Raw genomic sequence first — 18516 nt, 5'->3', positions numbered from 1 at the left:
CATGCAGAACAAAAGCGTTGCATCAATAACGTTATCAATATAGCAGCCATACCAGGAGACATCAAGCAAAAACTGATTGCCAATAGCGATAACATATTTCTGTCCCCATCATGGAACAAAACAAATTAGAAACAGACAGGGAGACCTTGGCTCCTATAGACTCCAGGCATTGACTCCAGATAACTGTAATACAGAGCCATAGCTGCCATTAGTTGGGCCGGGTCACCTCAGGCACAACTGCGCCTCTGTAAAGGAGTGGAGGCGCAGACTTTCTTACCACCCAGTACCACAGTGGTCACCTGGGAGTTGCAGGACGTCACATCAGTGATGACGTGCGACGTGTTTCTGGCAGAGAGGAGCGCGCGGCAGATACGCATGCACCCTCCTTAGTGCCTCATCATGTCCTGGGCCTGCCTGAGCTGCCGCTGCAGCTGAATGTCGCAGCGGCAGGCCTCATGTTGAAAACTGCTGCCAGTGCCACCCTCCATATAAGTAATCCCCCCACCAGACTGCCGCCCACCTGCCTGCCAGTGCCACCATATATAGTTAACCCCCTACCTACCTACTTCCCTCCCCCACCTGCCTACCCCAATAACGGCATCCCCCAACCCCACATACCTAGCCACCCTACCCTATTTTACGCTGTGGATCTGCTGCCGAAGGACCCCTACAGGGTGTCTATAGATGTGCATGTTCGAAGCGGCACTACGCCTCATCGTGTCCTGGGCCTGCCTGAGCTGCCGTTGCAGCTGAATGTCACAGCGGCAGACCTCATTTTGAAAACTGCTGCCAGTGCCACCCTCCATATAGGTAATCGCCCCACCAGAATTTGGCTGGAATAGTATTTGGGGGCCATGTTGCACTTACAAAGTCCCCATGGTGCCAGGACATGTGGAAACCCTGCATATGTGACTCCATTTTGTAAACTACACCCCTAAAGGAATGGGGTGCAGTAAGGATTTACACCCCACTGACCGATTTTTGGAACTACAACTGGGAGTTGTAGTTATGCAACAGCTGGAGGCACACAACTATAACTCCCAGCATGCCTTTTGGCTGTTGGTGCATGCTGGTAGTTATGCAACAGCTGGAGGCACACTTTTTAATAGAAAAAAGTACCACTAGCTGTTGCATAACTACAACTCCCAGCATGTACGGACAGCCAAAGGGCATGCTGGGAGTTGTAGTCATGTGCATCCAGCTGTTGCATTACTATACAACTTCCAGCATGCCTTTTGGCTGTCTGTGCATGCTGGGAGTTGTAGTTAGGCAACAGCTAGAGGCACTTTATTCTATCAAAAAGTGTGCCTCCAGCTGTTCCACAACTGCAACTCCCAACATGCACGGACAGCCGAAGGGCATGCAGGGCATGCTGGGAGTGGTATTTAGGCCACAGCAAGAGGCACACAGGTCTTACCTCCTGCTGTTGATTCCCTGCCTGCATCCCACTGCCTGTACCCCGTGCCACCGCTGCTGACATCAGGTACCCCCACCGCCACAGTGGACTGATGGACACCCACTCTCACCCTCCGGACTAGGGGCAGAGCAGGTGCCATCGGTGACACCACCTAGCAGGAGCCCTGATTGGTCGGTCAGTCTCGACCGGCCAATCAGGGTGATCATGAGGTGGCACCAGTCATTCCTTCTGGTCGAGGGTAATGGGTGCTGTCTCGGACAGCACCAGTCACCCGTATATGATGAATGTTGCATGTTATTTTGTATTTTTCTGTGTTTTGGGACTGAAATTAATTAGGGGAACATGTGGGACAGGGAGTAGCTTTGTTCATACATTAGCTACCCTAGTCACACGTTTCCACAATCCATGACTAAGGGCTTTAGTAGCCTAAAAAGATCTGTTAGGGTGGTTTCACACCACGTTTTGTACTTACGTTTCCCGTATATGGCTGGGAGGAGGGGGGCGGGGCTTAATCGCGGCGCCCGCACTCAGCAGTATAGGGGAACTGTATTTAATGCATGTCTATGAGCCGACCGGAGTGAACCGCAGCCTCCAGTCGGCTGCGTTTTCGGCCGTATGCGGTTTCCCGACCGCAGGCAAAAACGTGGTTGACCGAAAACGCAGCCGATCGGAGGCTGCGGTTCACTCTGGTCGGCTCAGAGACCTGCATTAAATACGGTTCCCCTATACGGCTGAGTGCGGGCGCCGTGATGAAGCCCCCCCCTCCTCCCAGCCGTATACGGGAACCGTAAGTACAAAAGTGGTGTGAAACCACCCTTACTGGTATATCTCTCCCATCTGTAATTTATTGTCTATTTTACCTTCTGTGCACACTTTCATGGATTTGATTTTATTATTCGGTCAGTATTTTGCATCAGTTTTTTTTTTTACTAAAATTATAATGGAAAGTTTTATACTTCTCTTTTTTATAAACCATTCCTGGTTTTGACTTAAAAATACAGAGGCTTAATACTGAAAAAATCTGCACCATGTGGAAGAAACCCTAGATACATTTTTAAGTTCATATATACTGAATGCACTTTTACAATGGAAAACATATGCAAAATTAAAGCTTAAATGGTTTACCCAATTGTTTCATAGTCAATACTATGTATGTCAAAAATAGGTATATTTATTAACAAAATGAGACTACCCATCCTCTAGCCAAAGGCTAAAAAAGTGTAGGTATTTATTTTTTATAGTTCAGGTTGCAATGATTGAATACAAAGGGGTACTCCGGCCCTAAGACATCTTATCCCCGATCCAAAGTATAGGGGATAAGATGTCTGATCGCAGGGGTCCTGCTGCTGGGGACTCCCACAATCTCGCATGCAGCACCCACCTGTAGGAGCTACACGCAGCGCTGCAGCCTCCGAGTCTGCCGGGTCACGACTACGGGGCCAGAGTATCGTGATGTCACAACTCTGCCCCCTGTGTGATGTAACGCCCCACCCCCGCAATGCAAGTGTATGGGAGGGGGCGTCTATGTATTCAATAATTGCAACCCCAACGGCGGGACCCCTGCGATCAGACATCTTATCCCCTATATCCCCTATCCTTTGGATAGGTAATAAGATGTCTTAGGGAAGGAGTACCCCTTTAAGTCATGTGAAATGTCATTTGTATTTTGCTTTCCAAAAATAGATTAAAAATAATTGGGAAATAGGATCTATTGCTAATAATCAAACTGCAGATGAGTTTCCATTATCCATTAGATATTTTATGTGGACACATGCCTATTACAAAATAAGCCAGAAATGTTATTTATTTCAGCCTTCACGCAAAGTATTATAAATGTAATCATGTCCTGCACTTCATTTTAATATATGAGTGCCAATTGAGGACTTGTCTCAGTCACTTAATCTACTGAAGATAGAAAAGAACCACGGCACTCTCCCAAATTCTTTTGCAGTTTCACTTCAGTATTTTATTGAGACCTATATATTTGCCTAGGCTTAAGAATTAAACATAATAAACAATAGTAAAGCCACTGGATTAATGCCGAATGTTTTAGTCCATCTGAAGATTTCTTAGCAGTTACTCTACGAGAGTGTTTCCCAAGCTTTTTTAGCTCAGGGCAGACCTTCCAATGTGCTGTCTGGACAGCTTCCCTGTCCATGAGATAGCTTCTTATGGAGGAGCATGTGATGATACACATCACTCTGTATCCTCCATACCGTTACACTGCGCTTAAGCACGGATCGCAGGTGCAGTGGAGGAAGCAGAGTGTCTTGTATCACATGCTTCTCCATAGGACCCCATCTTATGGATGGGGAACTCGTCCAGCCAGCACATGGGCATAGGAGAACTAGGGAGTGGTGCTACATTTTTACAGAGAAGGGGACCACAGACCGTCTGCAGTAAATGAGTAAGTACTGTCGGCTCTGCAACACCCCTACGGATGTGCCACGGCACAGGTTGAAAGATGCTGCTCTAAAACCTACAAATGTTCTTCGTGTTGTTACTACACATGGACAAATCAACAAAGAAATATAACTGTAAGAAAATGATCAAATAAAGGAATAAAAAATCAGTCCAAAGAAAAAACATATCTGAAATGATTATAAAACAGTGTAAACATATCTTAACCACAGCACATATTATCACTATGTAAATAACTACAATGATCCGTAGTAATACATAATGGTAGAAAGCATAACAGAACATAATGATATTCCACTAGTTTCATTAGTGTCCTGCTGCACACCACACCAGCTTTTCAACACGAGTGTCTACTCAACCAAGCACTGGCTGATGCAGGACACCCCCTCAGCCATTGTTTGCCTCAGAAGGTACTTCCTTGTTTCCAGTAGGAGGCCAGGAAGTGGGGTCAGGGGAAATTGAGCTCCATCACAATGGCTGTTTTACACTAGCAGGCAATCTATTATACTCTGCTTCTGGTTAGTAGCAGACATGGGGCCCTTACTTAAGTGAAATAATAACCTATCGAAAGGAGGGGCTGCCTCCTTCTGTCGAGTTCCTTAGTTGTTACAGACAATAGCAACCACAACATCTAAGGGGAATAGTGACTGGGTCCACGGGTTTCTCTCATGAGGCTATTATTGCAGGAGTCAGCTGTCCTGACAGCTGGGCTCATGTTAGGAGGAATACATTTATATCATGATGCCTTAAAGGGTTAAACTTTAGTATCACATATTTGTCTGATACACTCACACACTTTTTCCATGGTGAGCTAACGAATAAAATATGCTGAAAAGTTAGTTACAATAATGCACAATAAATACAGTAGATCACATTACTCTCTGAATCTGCTTTTCATAATGTACCCAGTCCGGTGGTATGGTCTCCCATTCTATAGACATTGGGCTTCACTTTCACCCGGCTCCACCCAAAACCATCTTTATCATCTTGATGAAACTTGCAGAGATCATTCTCGAAATCACAACCAGCTTCTTGTGCATTGAATACCGCACCTATAAAAAGAAACAATTTAGATCTGAAAAGGAATTTGTTAAAAAAGCACATATAGTCCTCTTTATGTTTATTCATCATACAACTGCAATGCTACTCTAAAAGAAAAAAGCAGACAGATTACAGGGTTGATGTAATTCCATATGTGCCTAATTACTTGCTGCTTAGACAAAGAACAAACATCAAAGGGAAAGTAAGCATGATGCCCCATCAGGAATTAATATTTTCAACGTTCATCTGCTTCTGCAATGATATCATTGTACTATATACTGTATAATACAATTGTGTTCTACTGTTTTATATAACTTAGCCAGAATCTTTATTACCCATGACATCAACTAAAGTTTCTTACAAGTTTTACATCTTTGTGTTTTAAAAAAGGGACCTTATATGCAGTTGAGCCGCATAGTTAGATCATTGAAGTTTCATTGTTAGGACCTGCACACCCGGGCCGTGAGCGAATGGCCCTGTCTGCTTCTGCTGTTGGCGGGGCTGGGATTTGCATCGCGGGACGTGCCCCCATGCAAATCCCAGTCCATCACTCGCCTCCTGTTTCTTCTGTCTCCTCTCCGGCCTCTCTGCACCGGCGCGCGTGCCCCCGTCCCATAGGGTGAGCTCTGAAATTTAAAAGGCCAGTACGCCCATTAATTAAGTAAACACCTGTGGCTCACTTAATACATTTCTCCACCTCCCACTCTTCCCTGCCGGATCTTTGTTGCCCTAGTACCAGAGAGAAAGTATTCCTGTGTATTGCCTTGCCGTGTATCATACCCTTTGCTCCGTGACCTGACCTTACTCCTTTGCCGCCTGCCTACTGACCACTTGCTACTTTCCTGACTATGCTATTGTGCTGCTAGCCCTGACCTTCTGCTATCCTGACCACGAGTTGCCATATCCTACCTGTGCCTTGAATTCCTCAGCCGCCTGTGTGGTTGAGCCGTGCCAGAGGTAGCGACCTGGGTGCTGCCTGCCGCAGCAAGTCCGTTCTGCTTTGCGGCAGGCTCTGTTGAAAACCAGCAGCACCTTAGACTCCGCTCCCTGGTACGGTCCGTGTCATCTTCCACACAGGTCCAGCGGATCCACCAGTGTTCCTGTCTTCTGAAACGTGAGTTTTACAGTAAGATGGATCCTGCCGAACTACCCCAGCCTGAAGTCGCGAATCTTCCCTCCATTGTGATATGTCAGTCTCAGCAGTTGGCTCGACAGGCACAGCAACTTACGCAACTATCTTCTATGATGCAACAGCAGCAGCAACCACAACCTGTCGCACTCCCTCCACCAGTTCCTGCAGTGTCTCCCAGCTACGTCTGCCTTTACCATCTAAGTATGATGGTGATTCCAAGTTATGCAGAGGCTTCGTCACACAGTGCTCCAGGCACTTGGAGCTCATGTCTGAACAGTTTCTGACAGAACGTACGAAGGTGGCCTTTGTCATTAGCCTACTGTCTGGAAAGCCCTTGCCTTGGCTACACCCCTTTGGAACAGCGGTGATCAAGTAGCACTCGTGCAACCCCGAGAGGTGCTCACAGACCAAGAATAAATGCAATGTGTAGAATGAAGTCACGGCACTGTACGAGCAAAAAACAAAAAGGAACGTGCAAACCTATATTTCAGGTCACAAATCTTGACTGTAATATTTGCTTGTTATTCTCTATTTTGTATCTAAAATAAAGGAATGTATTCATGTTAGTAATAAAATACATACAGTACAGACCAAAAGTTTGGACACACCTTCTCCTTCAAAGAGTTTTCTTTATTTTCTATGAAAATTGTAGATTCATGTGGAATTATAGACATAACAAAAAATTGTGAAACAACTGAAAATATGTCATATTCTAGGTGGAAAGTGTCCCCAAGTGCAATCACAAAAACCATCAAAAGAAACTGGCTGACATGCGGAACGCCCCAGGAAAGGAAGACCAAGAGTCACCTCTGCTGCGGAGGATAAGTTCATCCGAGTCACCAGCCTCAGAAATCGCAGGTTAACAGTCGCTCAGATTAGAGACAAGGTCAATGCCACACAGAGTTCTAGCAGCAGACACATCTCTAGAACAACTGTTAAGAGGAGACTGTGTGAATCAGGCCTTCATGGTAGAATATCTGCTGGGAAACCACTGCTAAGGACAGGCAACAAGCAGAAGAGACTTGTTTGGGCTAAAGAACACAAGGAATGGACATTAGACCAGTGGGAATCTGTGCTTTGGTCTGATGAGTCCAAATTTGAGATCTTTGGTTCCAACCATTGTATCTTTGTGCGACGCAGAAAAGGTGAACGGATGGACTCTACATAGCTGGTTCCCACCGTGAAGCATGGAGAAGGAGGTGTGATGGTGTGGGTGTGCTTTGCTGGTGACACTGTTGGGGACTTATTCAAAATTGAAGGCATACTGAACCAGCATGGCTACCACAGCATCTTGCAGCGGCATATTATTCCATCCGGTTTGAGTTTAGTTAGATCATCATTTATTTTTCAATAGGACAATGACCCCAAACACGCCTCCAGGCTGTGTAAGGGCTATTTGACCAAGAAGGAGAGTGATGGGGTGATGCACCAGATGACCTGGCCTCCACAGTCAGCAGATCTGAACCCAATGAAGGCAAAAGGGCCAACAAGTGCTAAGCATCTCTGGGAACTCCTTCAAGACTGTTGGAAGACCATTTCAGGTGACTACCTCTTGAAGCTCATCAAGAGAATGCCAAGAGTTTGCAAAGCAATAATCAAAGCAAAAGGTGGCTACTTTGAAGAACCTAGAATATGACATGTTTTCAGTTGTTTCACACTTTTTTGTTATGTCAATAATTCCACATGTGTTAATTAATAGTTTTGATGCCTTCAGTGTGAATCTACAATTTTCATAGTCATCAAAATAAAGAAAACTCTTTGAATGAGGTGTGTCCAAACTTATATATATATATATATATATATATATATATATATATATATATATATATTATTAAATATCGGGGGGAAAAAAGGTCAGTATTGACTTTATTGTAGCAGATGTGTTAGTTCATAGTTACGATTCATACCCCAGGGTTCTACTGTATCCAATTTCCGGATCCAGTAGGCTTCCCGTTTCAGAAGCATTTTTTTCAAATCACCTCCTCTCCTTGGTAGTTCCACCTTGTCGATCACCTGAAACTTCAGTTGGGCAATATTATGTCCTGATTTTTCAAAATGGTGGGGGATCTGGTACAGTAAATTTTTACAACGAATGCTTGATTTATGCCTATATATGCGGTCCCCTACACGCTGGGTATTCTCCCCAACGTATAGGAGACTGCACGGGCATTTAATGATGTAAATAACATTCCTCGAGTAACAAGTGGAGAAGTGTCTGATCCTGATTTCTTCACCCGTATGTGGATGTTGTAAAATATCCCCTCGTTTCACATTGCTGCACTGTGCACAATGTAGACACAGAAATGTTCAATTTTTCATGTATTGTCAGTAGACCCCACATTGGCAAGGAACAAGTTTGGCCCATAGATTGGGTGCCCGCTTATTGCAAATAAGTGGGGCTGACTTGAACTCTGCAATTGCTGGATATGTGTCTCCTCACAATGTTATCCACTTTATAAGACAGCAGATGATAATTCCTCACAACCGGGATACGAGGATCTCGTGATGTATGATCTCTGACCCTTGGAGTTTTAGTTGCCTCCAAAACCAATGTAGGATAGCCCCGCTCATGGAATTTATCATCCAGTTCTTTTAGCTTCAATTCTCTGACCTCATGGTCAGACACTATTCTCTCTATCTGTTGTCTCTGTGCCCGTGGGATTGACAATTTCACTGACCTTGGGAGGGAGCTAGTGAAGAGCAATAAACTGTTGCGATCAGTATTTTTTCTATACAAATCAGTCATCAGATCTCCCTTATGATCCTTCAACACCTTTGTATCCAGGAAACTGATATGCTGTTGGTTAATTAATGTCTTACGGAATTTAGGTGATTCAGGAACTATTGTAACTTGTACTGTGGCCCCTCCCATATGCAAAATATGTAATCTATGAAACTTTTCCAGGTTCTCACATATTCACTGAACAGATTGTGTGGAAAAATATAATGTTCTTCAAAGTACGACATATATCCATTTGTGTAAGGGCGGGGCCACATTTTCCCCCATTGCCGATCCTTGGCATTGCAGAAAAAAAAATCATCTTCAAACATAAAATAACTTTCATACAACACAAGGTGTAGCAAAACCAAAAAGAAGTTTTTTTGAACCTCATTGTACGAGCTTAAGTCAAGAAGCCATTTTGTGGACTCCACCCCTTTCTCATGCTCTACTGATGTGTATAAACTAACTACATAGATAGAGAGTAACCAGGTTAAACACTCACATTGTTAACCCCTTCTAAGACCTTTGAAAAGTCTGTTGTATCAGCAGAAAGGCTTTAGTATTTTTAACCAGGGGAGTGAGTGCTTTCTCAAGCAGAATAGACAAAGGTGACAGGATGGAGTTCACAAAGGCCACAAAAGGGATTGACATTCAGCCCTGTGAATAACTACAACACGTTTGACATGCACTTGGAATGGTTGTTCCGAAATGTCAGGTTGAAGACATATTTTGCTGATAAAGAAGTGGTCTGGGTACAAGGGTCAGATTTCCAAGATGTTGCAGGTAATATACTTAACTTAACATCATTCGGGTTATATGTAAAAAGTTAATTAAACCTCCACGTTCTGAACATCCAGTGGAAACATTTGTGCATCTGGTTAAAAATGATGTTAGTTTGTTGAGGAGAGAAATTGCTAGGGGAACACATAATGTATTCCATAACCTTACTGCCAGTGAAAGTAAAGCCCTACGAGATCTATCTGTAAATAAGGATATTACAATTAGACCCACTGATAAGGGGGGGTTCACTGGTAGTAATGGACACTGTGGCATACAAAATGGAAATCAGGCGCCAATTGGCAGATTAAGTCACCTATGCTAAGTTGGAAAGAAATCCGCTATCAGAGATTTGGAAGAAAATTATGGATTTTGTGAATGAGTCAGCTACACATGGTATCATTGATAGAAAAATGTGTGATTTTTTGGTTAATGAACAACCTATAACACCAGTATTTTACATGCTCCCAAAAATCCATAAGGATCTTCATAATCCCCCTGGGAGACCCATTGTGGCATCTGTGAATTCCATCCTGTCACCTCTGTCTATTCTGCTTGAGAAAGCACTTACTCCCCTGGTTAAAATGACTAAAGCCTTTCTGCTGGATACAACAGACTTTTTAAAGGTCTTAGAAGGGGTTAACAATGTGAGTGATCAAACCTGGTTAGTCTCTATGTAGTTAGTTTATACACATCGATAGAGCATGAAAAAGGGATGGAGTCCACAAAATGGCTTCTTGACTTTAGCTCGTACAATGAGGTTCAAAAAAACTTCTTTTTGGGTTTGCTACACCTTGTGTTGTATTAAAATTATTTTATGTTTGAAGATGATTTTTTTCTGCAATGCAAAGAATCGGCAATGGGGGCGAATGTGACCCCTTCTTACACAAATGGATATATGTCGTACTTATATTTTTCCACACTGAATATGTGAGAACCTGGAAAAGGTTCATAGACGGCATATTTTGCGTATGGGAGGGGCCACCGTACAAGTTACAATAGTTCCTGAATCACCTAAATTCCGTAAGACATGAATTTAAATCTACAATGATCTGCGACCAACAGCATATCAGTTTCCTAGATCCAAAGGTGTTGAAGGATCATAAGGGAGGTCTGATGACTGATTTGTATAGAAAAAATATTGATCGCAACAGTTTATTGCACTTCACTAGCTCCCATCCCAGGTCAGTGAAATTGTCAAACCCATGGGCACAGAGACAACGGATAGAGAGAATAGTCTCTGACCCTGACAGAACTGGATGATAAATTCCACGAGCGGGGCTATCCTACATCGGTTTTGGAGGCAACTAAAACTCCAAGGGTCAGAGACCATACATCAGAAATCCTTGGATTCTGTTCGTGGGGAATTATCATCTGCTGTCTTATAAAGTGGATAACATTGTGAGGAGACATTGGTACCTATTAAATAAATCATATCCAGCAATTGCAGAGTTCAAGTAAGCCCCACTTATTTGCAATAAGCGGGCACCCAATCTACAGGACAAACTTGTCCGTGCGGATGTGGGGGTCTACTCACAATACTTTGCGACAAATGACACTGAGGAGTAAGAAAAATTGAACATTTCCATGTCTACATTGTGCACAGTGCAGCAATGTGACACGAGGGGATATTTTACAACATCCACATTCGGGCGAAGAAATCAGGATCAGACACTTCTCCACTTGTGACTCGACGAATTATATTTACATAATTTAATGCCCGAGCAGTCTCCTATACGTTGGGGAGACTACCCAGCGTGTAGGGGACTGCATAAATAGGCATGAATCGAGCATTCAATGTAAACATTTACTGTACCTGATCCCCCACCATTTTGAAAATACAGGACATAATATTGCCCAACTGAAGTTTCAGGTGATCGACCAGGTGGAACTACCAAGGAGAGGAGGTTTTTTTTTAAAAATTGCTTCTGAAACGGGAAGCCTACTGGATCCATGAATTGGATACAGTAGAACCCAGGGGTATGAATCGTGACTATGGACTAACACAACTGCTACAATAAGTCAATACTGCCCCCCCCCCCCAATATTTAATATTATATATATATATATATATATATATATATATATATATATATATATGTATATGTATTTTTACTAACATGAATACATTCCTTTATTTTAGATACAACATAGAGAACAACAAGCAAATATTACAGTCAAGATTTGTGACCTGAAATGTATGTTCCTTTTTGTTTTTGTTTTGCAATATGTACTGGGACACTAAGTGTCCATTTGTTTTTTACAGGTTCAGTGTTAGTTGACACCTATATAGAGTCTGGACTAATGAACCAGCCTACCGGATGGGGCAGGCTTCCTATATATTACACTGTGTATTCAATTGTGAGCATTACGGTTGATAACGGCTTGTGGCCGAAACGCGTCCTGTGTGTCGCTATATTGAAGATGTGTGAATAAACATGAAAGATTCTGCAGAGATATGTGAGTGCTGAGACTTCATTCTACACATTCCTCCAACTTGTTGGCTTTCTTGGCAGAATTTTGCAGTGTCTTCGAGGAACCCGCACGTACCTCTTCTGCTGAGACGGCTTCGCTGAACCTCTGTCAAGAGAATTCTTCCATTGGTGACTGCGCGGTTCAATTCCGCACTCTAGCCTCAGAATTAGCATGAAATGATGAGGCCTTGTGTGCCGCATTCAAAAAAAACTGTCAAGCAGGATTAAAGATGCCCTCGCAGCATGTGATCCTCCATCTTTCTTGACCGAACTTATCCACTTGGCCACACATATTGAAGTGCGTTTTGCGGAGAGGCAGGAGAAACTGCACTTAGAGAGGGAACCTGTCCAAACACGAAGATATCTTCGGCTGACACCCGTGTTTCAACATCCACCTCTATAGTTTCCTGCGCCTCTTGCCGAAGAGGCTATGCAAGTGGATCTTACTCGTCTTATGCAACAGGAGAGGTCACTACGACACAGTGAGAATTTGTGCTTGTATTATGCTAGCCGGGAGCACTTCCTCAAGGACTGTACAGTTCATCCACAGCATCCGGGAAACACTCGCAAATAGGGTATGTGGGAGAAGCGTCCCTGGGTGTGAATACTTCCTCTCCTCGCTTAACTATTTCTGTACAAGTCTTCGCTTCAGCCAAGTCTTCCTTCAACGCTACAGCATTTTTGGATTTTGGACCCGCAGATTACTTTATTGATGCTTCTTTGGTGCACAAGTATCATCTTCCTGTCACCCGACTTTCCAAGCCCTTATTCATCTCCTCAGTTAATGGACAAAATCTGGACTGTATGGTTCACTTCTGTACCGAATCTCTCGTCATGCAAGTGGGAGTATTGCATAAAGAAAAGATTGAATTCTATGTACTGCCACACTGTACTTCTGAGATTCTTCTTGGCCTTCCGTGGCTGCGACGCCATTCTCCACAACTGGATTGGAGAACTGGAGAATTTATTCGCTGGGAACAATCCTGTCAAAATCTTTGCCTCCAACCAGTTCAGCTTAAAGTTGTTACTCGTCTTCCTCCTTTACCTGGCCTGCCGCTACCTTACCAAGATTTTGCTGACGTCTTCTGCAGGAAGCAGGCTGAGTCTCTGCTGCCCAACATCGTCTTTACGACTGCCCCATAGATCTTCTGCCTGGTACTACTCCTCCTTGGGAAAGGATTTACCCTTTATCAATTCCAGAGACCAAAGCCATGGCTGAGTATATCCAGGAGAATCTCCAAAAGGGATTTAACCGTAGGTCCTCTTCTCCTGCTGGAGCAGGTTTCTTCTTTGTGGGGAAGAAGGATGGCTCACTCCGTCCATGCATTGACTACCGGGGACATAACAAAATCACGGTCAAGAATCGTTACCCACTACCTCTTATCTCTGAACTTTTTGACTGCCTCTGAGGTGCCAAGATCTTCTCCAAGTTGGACTTACGTGGAGCACTTAACCTCATTCGTATCCGCAAGGAAGATGAATGGAAAACAGCCTATTCAAAAAATCTAGTCTTCCGTTTCATGGCTTCATTGTCTCTTATCAGGGCCTGCAGATGGATCCAGAAAAATTGTCTGCGGTATTGGATTGGCCTCATCCTTCTGGCCTACGTGCTATTCAACACTTTCTGGGATTTGCTAACTATTATCATCAATTTATCCCACATATTCCTTCCTTGGTTGCTCCCATTGTAGCTCTCACGAAAAAGACTTCTAGTACTAAGTCTTGGCCTCATGTGGCCTAATTGGCCTTCTCCTGTTTGAAGTCTACGTTTGCCTCTGCTCCTGTGCTTGCTAGACCTGACCCGGAGAGGCCCTTTGCTTTGGAGGTTGATTCCTCATCTATTGGAGCCGGTGCCGTTCTTACTCAGAAAAACGCCAAGGACAAGATTGTAACGTGGGTTCTTTTCCAAGACCTTCTCTCCTGCTGAGAGGATTTACTCCATTGGAGATCATGAACTTCTCGCTATTAAAAGGGTACTCCACTGGGCTGTTTTCGCGCTACGGGGGTTGGCCATGCCCCCTAGTGATGTCATGGCCACGCCCCCTCAATGCAAGTCTATGGGAGATTGCATCACCGCCATCATGCCACCTTCCATTGACTTGCATTGAGGCGGCGTGACCATGATGTCACAAGGGGGCGTGGCCAACCCCTGCAGCACGAAAACCGTGTTTGGGACCTTTACTTCTGAACGCTGCCCAGTGGAGTACCCCTATAAGCTTGCTTTGGAGGAATGGTGACATTTATTGTAAAATTCATCTCATTCGGTCAGCAACTACTCCGACCATAAGAATATTCTATATGTTCAGTCTGCTCAACGTTTGAACCCTCGCCAGGCAAGGTGGTCCCTGTTCTTTTCTAGATTCAACTTCTTTATTCACTTCCATCCAACAGACAAAAACATCAGGGCTGATGCTCTCTCCAGGTCCTCTGACATCATAGGTTTGGACTCCATGCCTAGGCATATTATTCCTCCTGATCGATTGATTTCTGCTACTCCTGCTGAAATTCAGCAAGTTCCTCCTGAAAATCCTTTGTGCCTGCCTGATTTAGATGCAAGGTACTGAAGTGGTGTCATTCTTCCTTGACAGCAGGTCATCCTGGAATACATAAGACGCTACTTCTAATTTCTCGGCACTACTGGTTACCCCATCTTGAACGTGATGTTTCTGATTTTGTCCGTTCTTGTGTTATTTGTGCCCGTGACAAAACTCCTCAGCAGAGAGCCGCTGGACTATTACAACCTTTACCCATTGCGGAGACTCCATGGTCACATATCGCTATGGATTTTATCACCGATCTGCCACCATCTCGTAATTACACTGTCATTTGGGTCGTTGTAGATCGTTTTTCCAAGATGGCACATTTTATTCCACTACCTGCTCTTCCTTCTGCCCCACAGCTGGCAAAGTACTTCTTGCTGCATATCTTTCATCTACATGGTCTTCCTCCGCATATTGAGTTATATCCAGTTCACCCTTGGGATTGCGCTCGGACTGGACCAGGACTCCTGGACCCTGTGGGCCAAAATGCGTCACATTACTTGAGTTCCTGTCATTTCCCATGGCAACCTAATAAGGAAGTTCCTTGCACGAGTCTGGCGCTGGACATTGTCTTCTTCCTCCACATATTTGTCTCGGATCGTGGAGTGCAGTTTGTCTCTAAGCTTCTTCCTTGTGCTGAATTCTCATATAATCATAAGGATTCCGAGTCCACAGGGTCATCTCCATCTCCGTTCAGCCTCTTCCTCTCCCAGTTCCTTCCTGTGTGCCTACTGTAGATGAGTTGGTCCGTGACTTCTCCATTATCTGGCAACAAACCTGACAGTCGTTATCTCCGGCTTCCACACGCATGAAGGCGCAGGCTGATAAGAGTAGAAGACTTCCTCCATCCTTCTCTCCTGGTGACATGGTGTGGCTTTCCATTTGCTTCAAGATCCCCTGCTACAAGCTTGGTCCTCGCTACCTTGGTCCCTTTCAAGTTCTGCAAAAAATTAATCCTGTCTCCTAAAAACTCTGTCTGCTTGCTATGTTACGTATTCCCAATTCCTTCCACGTCTCTCTCCTCAAGCCTCTTGTCATAAACCGGTTTTCTCAAAAGAATCTAGTCCCCACGCCAGTCTCCAGTTCTTCTGATGTCTTCAGGTTTAAAGAGATCCTTGCCACAAAAACCGTGAGAGGTAAACTATTTTTTCTGGTTGACTGAGAGAGTTACGGTCCTGAGGAGAGATCTTGGGAGCCTGAGGAGAATATTCTGGACCGTGACCTTCTCAGGAGTTTTCTGAACCGTAAAAGGAGGGGGAGATCAGAGGGGGGGGGGGGGGGCACTGAGCGCATGGCCCATCTCCTTCTGCTGCCAGCGGGGCTGGGATTCCATCGCGGGACGCGCCTGCATGCAAATCCCAGACTGTCACTTACCTCCTGTTTCTTCTGCCTCCTCTCTGGCCTCTCTGCTCCAGCGTGCGTGTCCCCGTCCCCTAGGGCATGCATGCTAAAATTTAAATGCCCAATACGCCCATTAATTAAGTAAACACCTGTGGCTCACTTAATAAATTTCTCCCCCTCCCACTCTTCCCTGCCAGATCTTTGTTGCCCTAGTGCCTGAGAGAAAGTGTTCCTAGGTATTGCCGTGCTGTGTATCATACCCTTTGCTCCGTAACCTGACCTTGCTCCTATGCCCCCTGCCTACTGACTACTTATTTTCTCATCTTCTATGTAGCAACATTTCTGCTCCTATGGAGCCATTTTCAAGCTCAGTGATACACACATGTTAAGGGGTAGATATACCCAGGTAAGTGTAATTACAAACAATCAAATCAAAACATGTACTTAATCACAATTGGAGCATTGGAGGAAGATGTCGTCTATCGATCCCACCATTTCAGACAATGTCAGGGATGGTGGAGATTTATTCCATTCAGTAGCTATCCTAATTTCATGAATTTTTGAATAATATGGACCCAAATATTAGATTCACTATGACTCAATCTACTGTGAGTGTTAGTTTTTTGGATGTACTAGTGACCAAGGTGGATAACCAACTATACACTGAATACTATATTAAACGAACTGACAAAAATACATTATTACATTATAATATTAACCACCCCAGGAGGATGGTGAATGCATTACCATATAGCCAAATGTTGAGAGTGAGAAGAGTAGTGGATGACGATGAGATCATGAAAGCAAATTTAGATAAATGACTACTAATTTCCCCAATAGAGGTTATCTACAATATATTATTAACATACATAGGACTAGGATTGAGGGTGTAGATAGAGAATCCACCTTGGTCAAGACTAAAAGATCATCAGAGAAAAGGATCCCTTTTACTTCGGTATACAGTCACCACAGTGGTGCCATTTCTAAAATCTTGAACAAATATTGGTATATATTAAAACTGTATTCAAACTGTATATATATTCAAACTGTAACTGGTAACAAAGATAGACAAACACTTCTTGCCCCACATAGATCAGGTTCTTTCCCGTGTCTCTCATGCATTAACTGTCCATTAATGATTAAAAATGGGAAGAGAAAAGGAAGGAATTGGGTGGAACGGTTGCACTGGACAAGAATTTATTAGAATAGAAAATATTGGACAACGCGTTTTGGCACCAACATGTGACATGCCACCGCTGCACAGCAAACATCACCAGGACGCACTTATTTGATCTTTGTGGACCTGAGGAAGGTGCATGTTGGCGCTGAAACGTGTTGTCCAATATTTTCAATTCTAATAAATTCTTGTCCTGTGCAACCGTGGCTGTTGAGTTCCGTCCTTTACTAGCAGAAGTGCTCCACCCAATTCCCTCCTTTTCTCTGCCCATTTTGCATCCACATTTCCGTACCCTTGGAGATACGGAAAGGGGAAAGTGAGCCGCACGCTGCACATATCTCACTCCCAATACCCCTCATAGGGTCTTGCTAGCTTTGCTGGGACACTCCGGCGGACCACAGCGACACCCAAGACGAGGTGGTGGGTTGGGTCCATCTCTTCCTTATACCACCATCACAGAGATTACCCCTTTTTTACTTTCTGCCTTCGCATTAATGATTAAAGGGGTACTCCCGTGGAAAACGTTTTTTTAAATCAACTGGTGCCAGAAAGTTAAACAGATTTGTAAATTACTTCTATTAAAAAAATCTTAATCCTTCCAGTACTTTTTAGGGCCTATATACTACAGAGGAAATTCCTATCTTTTTAGATTTCTATGATGTCATGACCACAGTGCTCTCTGCTGACCTCTGCTGTCCATTTTAGGAACTGTCCAGAGCAGCATATGTTTGCTTTGGGGATTTTCTCCTACTCCGAACAGTTCCTAAAATGGACAGCAGAGGTCAGCAGAGAGCACTGTGGTCATGACATCAGAGAAATCTAAAAAGATAAGCATTTCCTCTGTAGTATATAGCCCCTAAAAAGTACTGGAAGGATTAAGATTTTTTTAATAGAAGTAATTTACAAATCTGTTTAACTTTCTGGCAGCAGTTCATTAAAAAAAAAAGTTTTCCACAGGACTACCCCTTTAAGGGGTCTCAATTTGTGTTCCCGAACTCACATAAGGTGTACAACTTGAGTCCAAGCAATGGGACATTCTGAACGTGAAATCAAATTTATGGCATAGCATCATGTACCAGTCCCTTTGAGAGGGGGTGACCGGTTGGTATAACTTACCGTAAACGTGAATTGTGGTGGATATGTCAGCTTAAAACTCTCCACCTTAATGGGCTCAATGTAGAATTCAATGTGGTGTAGTGATATGATTCCCCTTGAATGCACAGGAAATGTTCTGTGGATGTTACATACAGCAAATAATTCATACAGATATGTAGTTTTATGCGTATATATTAACATTATTTTTTCTTAATTTTTTTAGATTTTGGAGCAAGAGAAAGCCATGGGAGGATAAGAACGCTACCAGCTCTGTTGCTTTGCCTTTTTTTTTTAATATAGTTTAATAAATAAAAAATGTTTTGTTTATTTGTAAATTGATTATTATTAATGGTGTTTTTTTTGGAGGGGTTGTTCATAC

General features: G+C 43.7%; 1 protein-coding gene across 3 annotated transcripts in view; it reads right to left on the bottom strand.

Moving 5' to 3' along the window:
- Nucleotides 1-18516, bottom strand: part of MAMDC2 (MAM domain containing 2) — a 158641-nt gene that overhangs the window by 50063 nt on the left and 90062 nt on the right. For all 3 annotated transcript variants that reach the window (XM_056523072.1, XM_056523074.1, XM_056523073.1), the window contains exon 8: nucleotides 4744-4890. In XM_056523072.1, the coding sequence (XP_056379047.1) occupies nucleotides 4744-4890 (147 nt within the window). The remainder of the gene's footprint in view (nucleotides 1-4743; nucleotides 4891-18516) is intronic.

Source organism: Hyla sarda, chromosome 1, assembly GCF_029499605.1.
Source record: "Hyla sarda isolate aHylSar1 chromosome 1, aHylSar1.hap1, whole genome shotgun sequence".
NCBI lineage: Eukaryota > Metazoa > Chordata > Amphibia > Anura > Hylidae > Hyla > Hyla sarda.
This window is presented reverse-complemented; position numbering and strand designations above follow the sequence as displayed.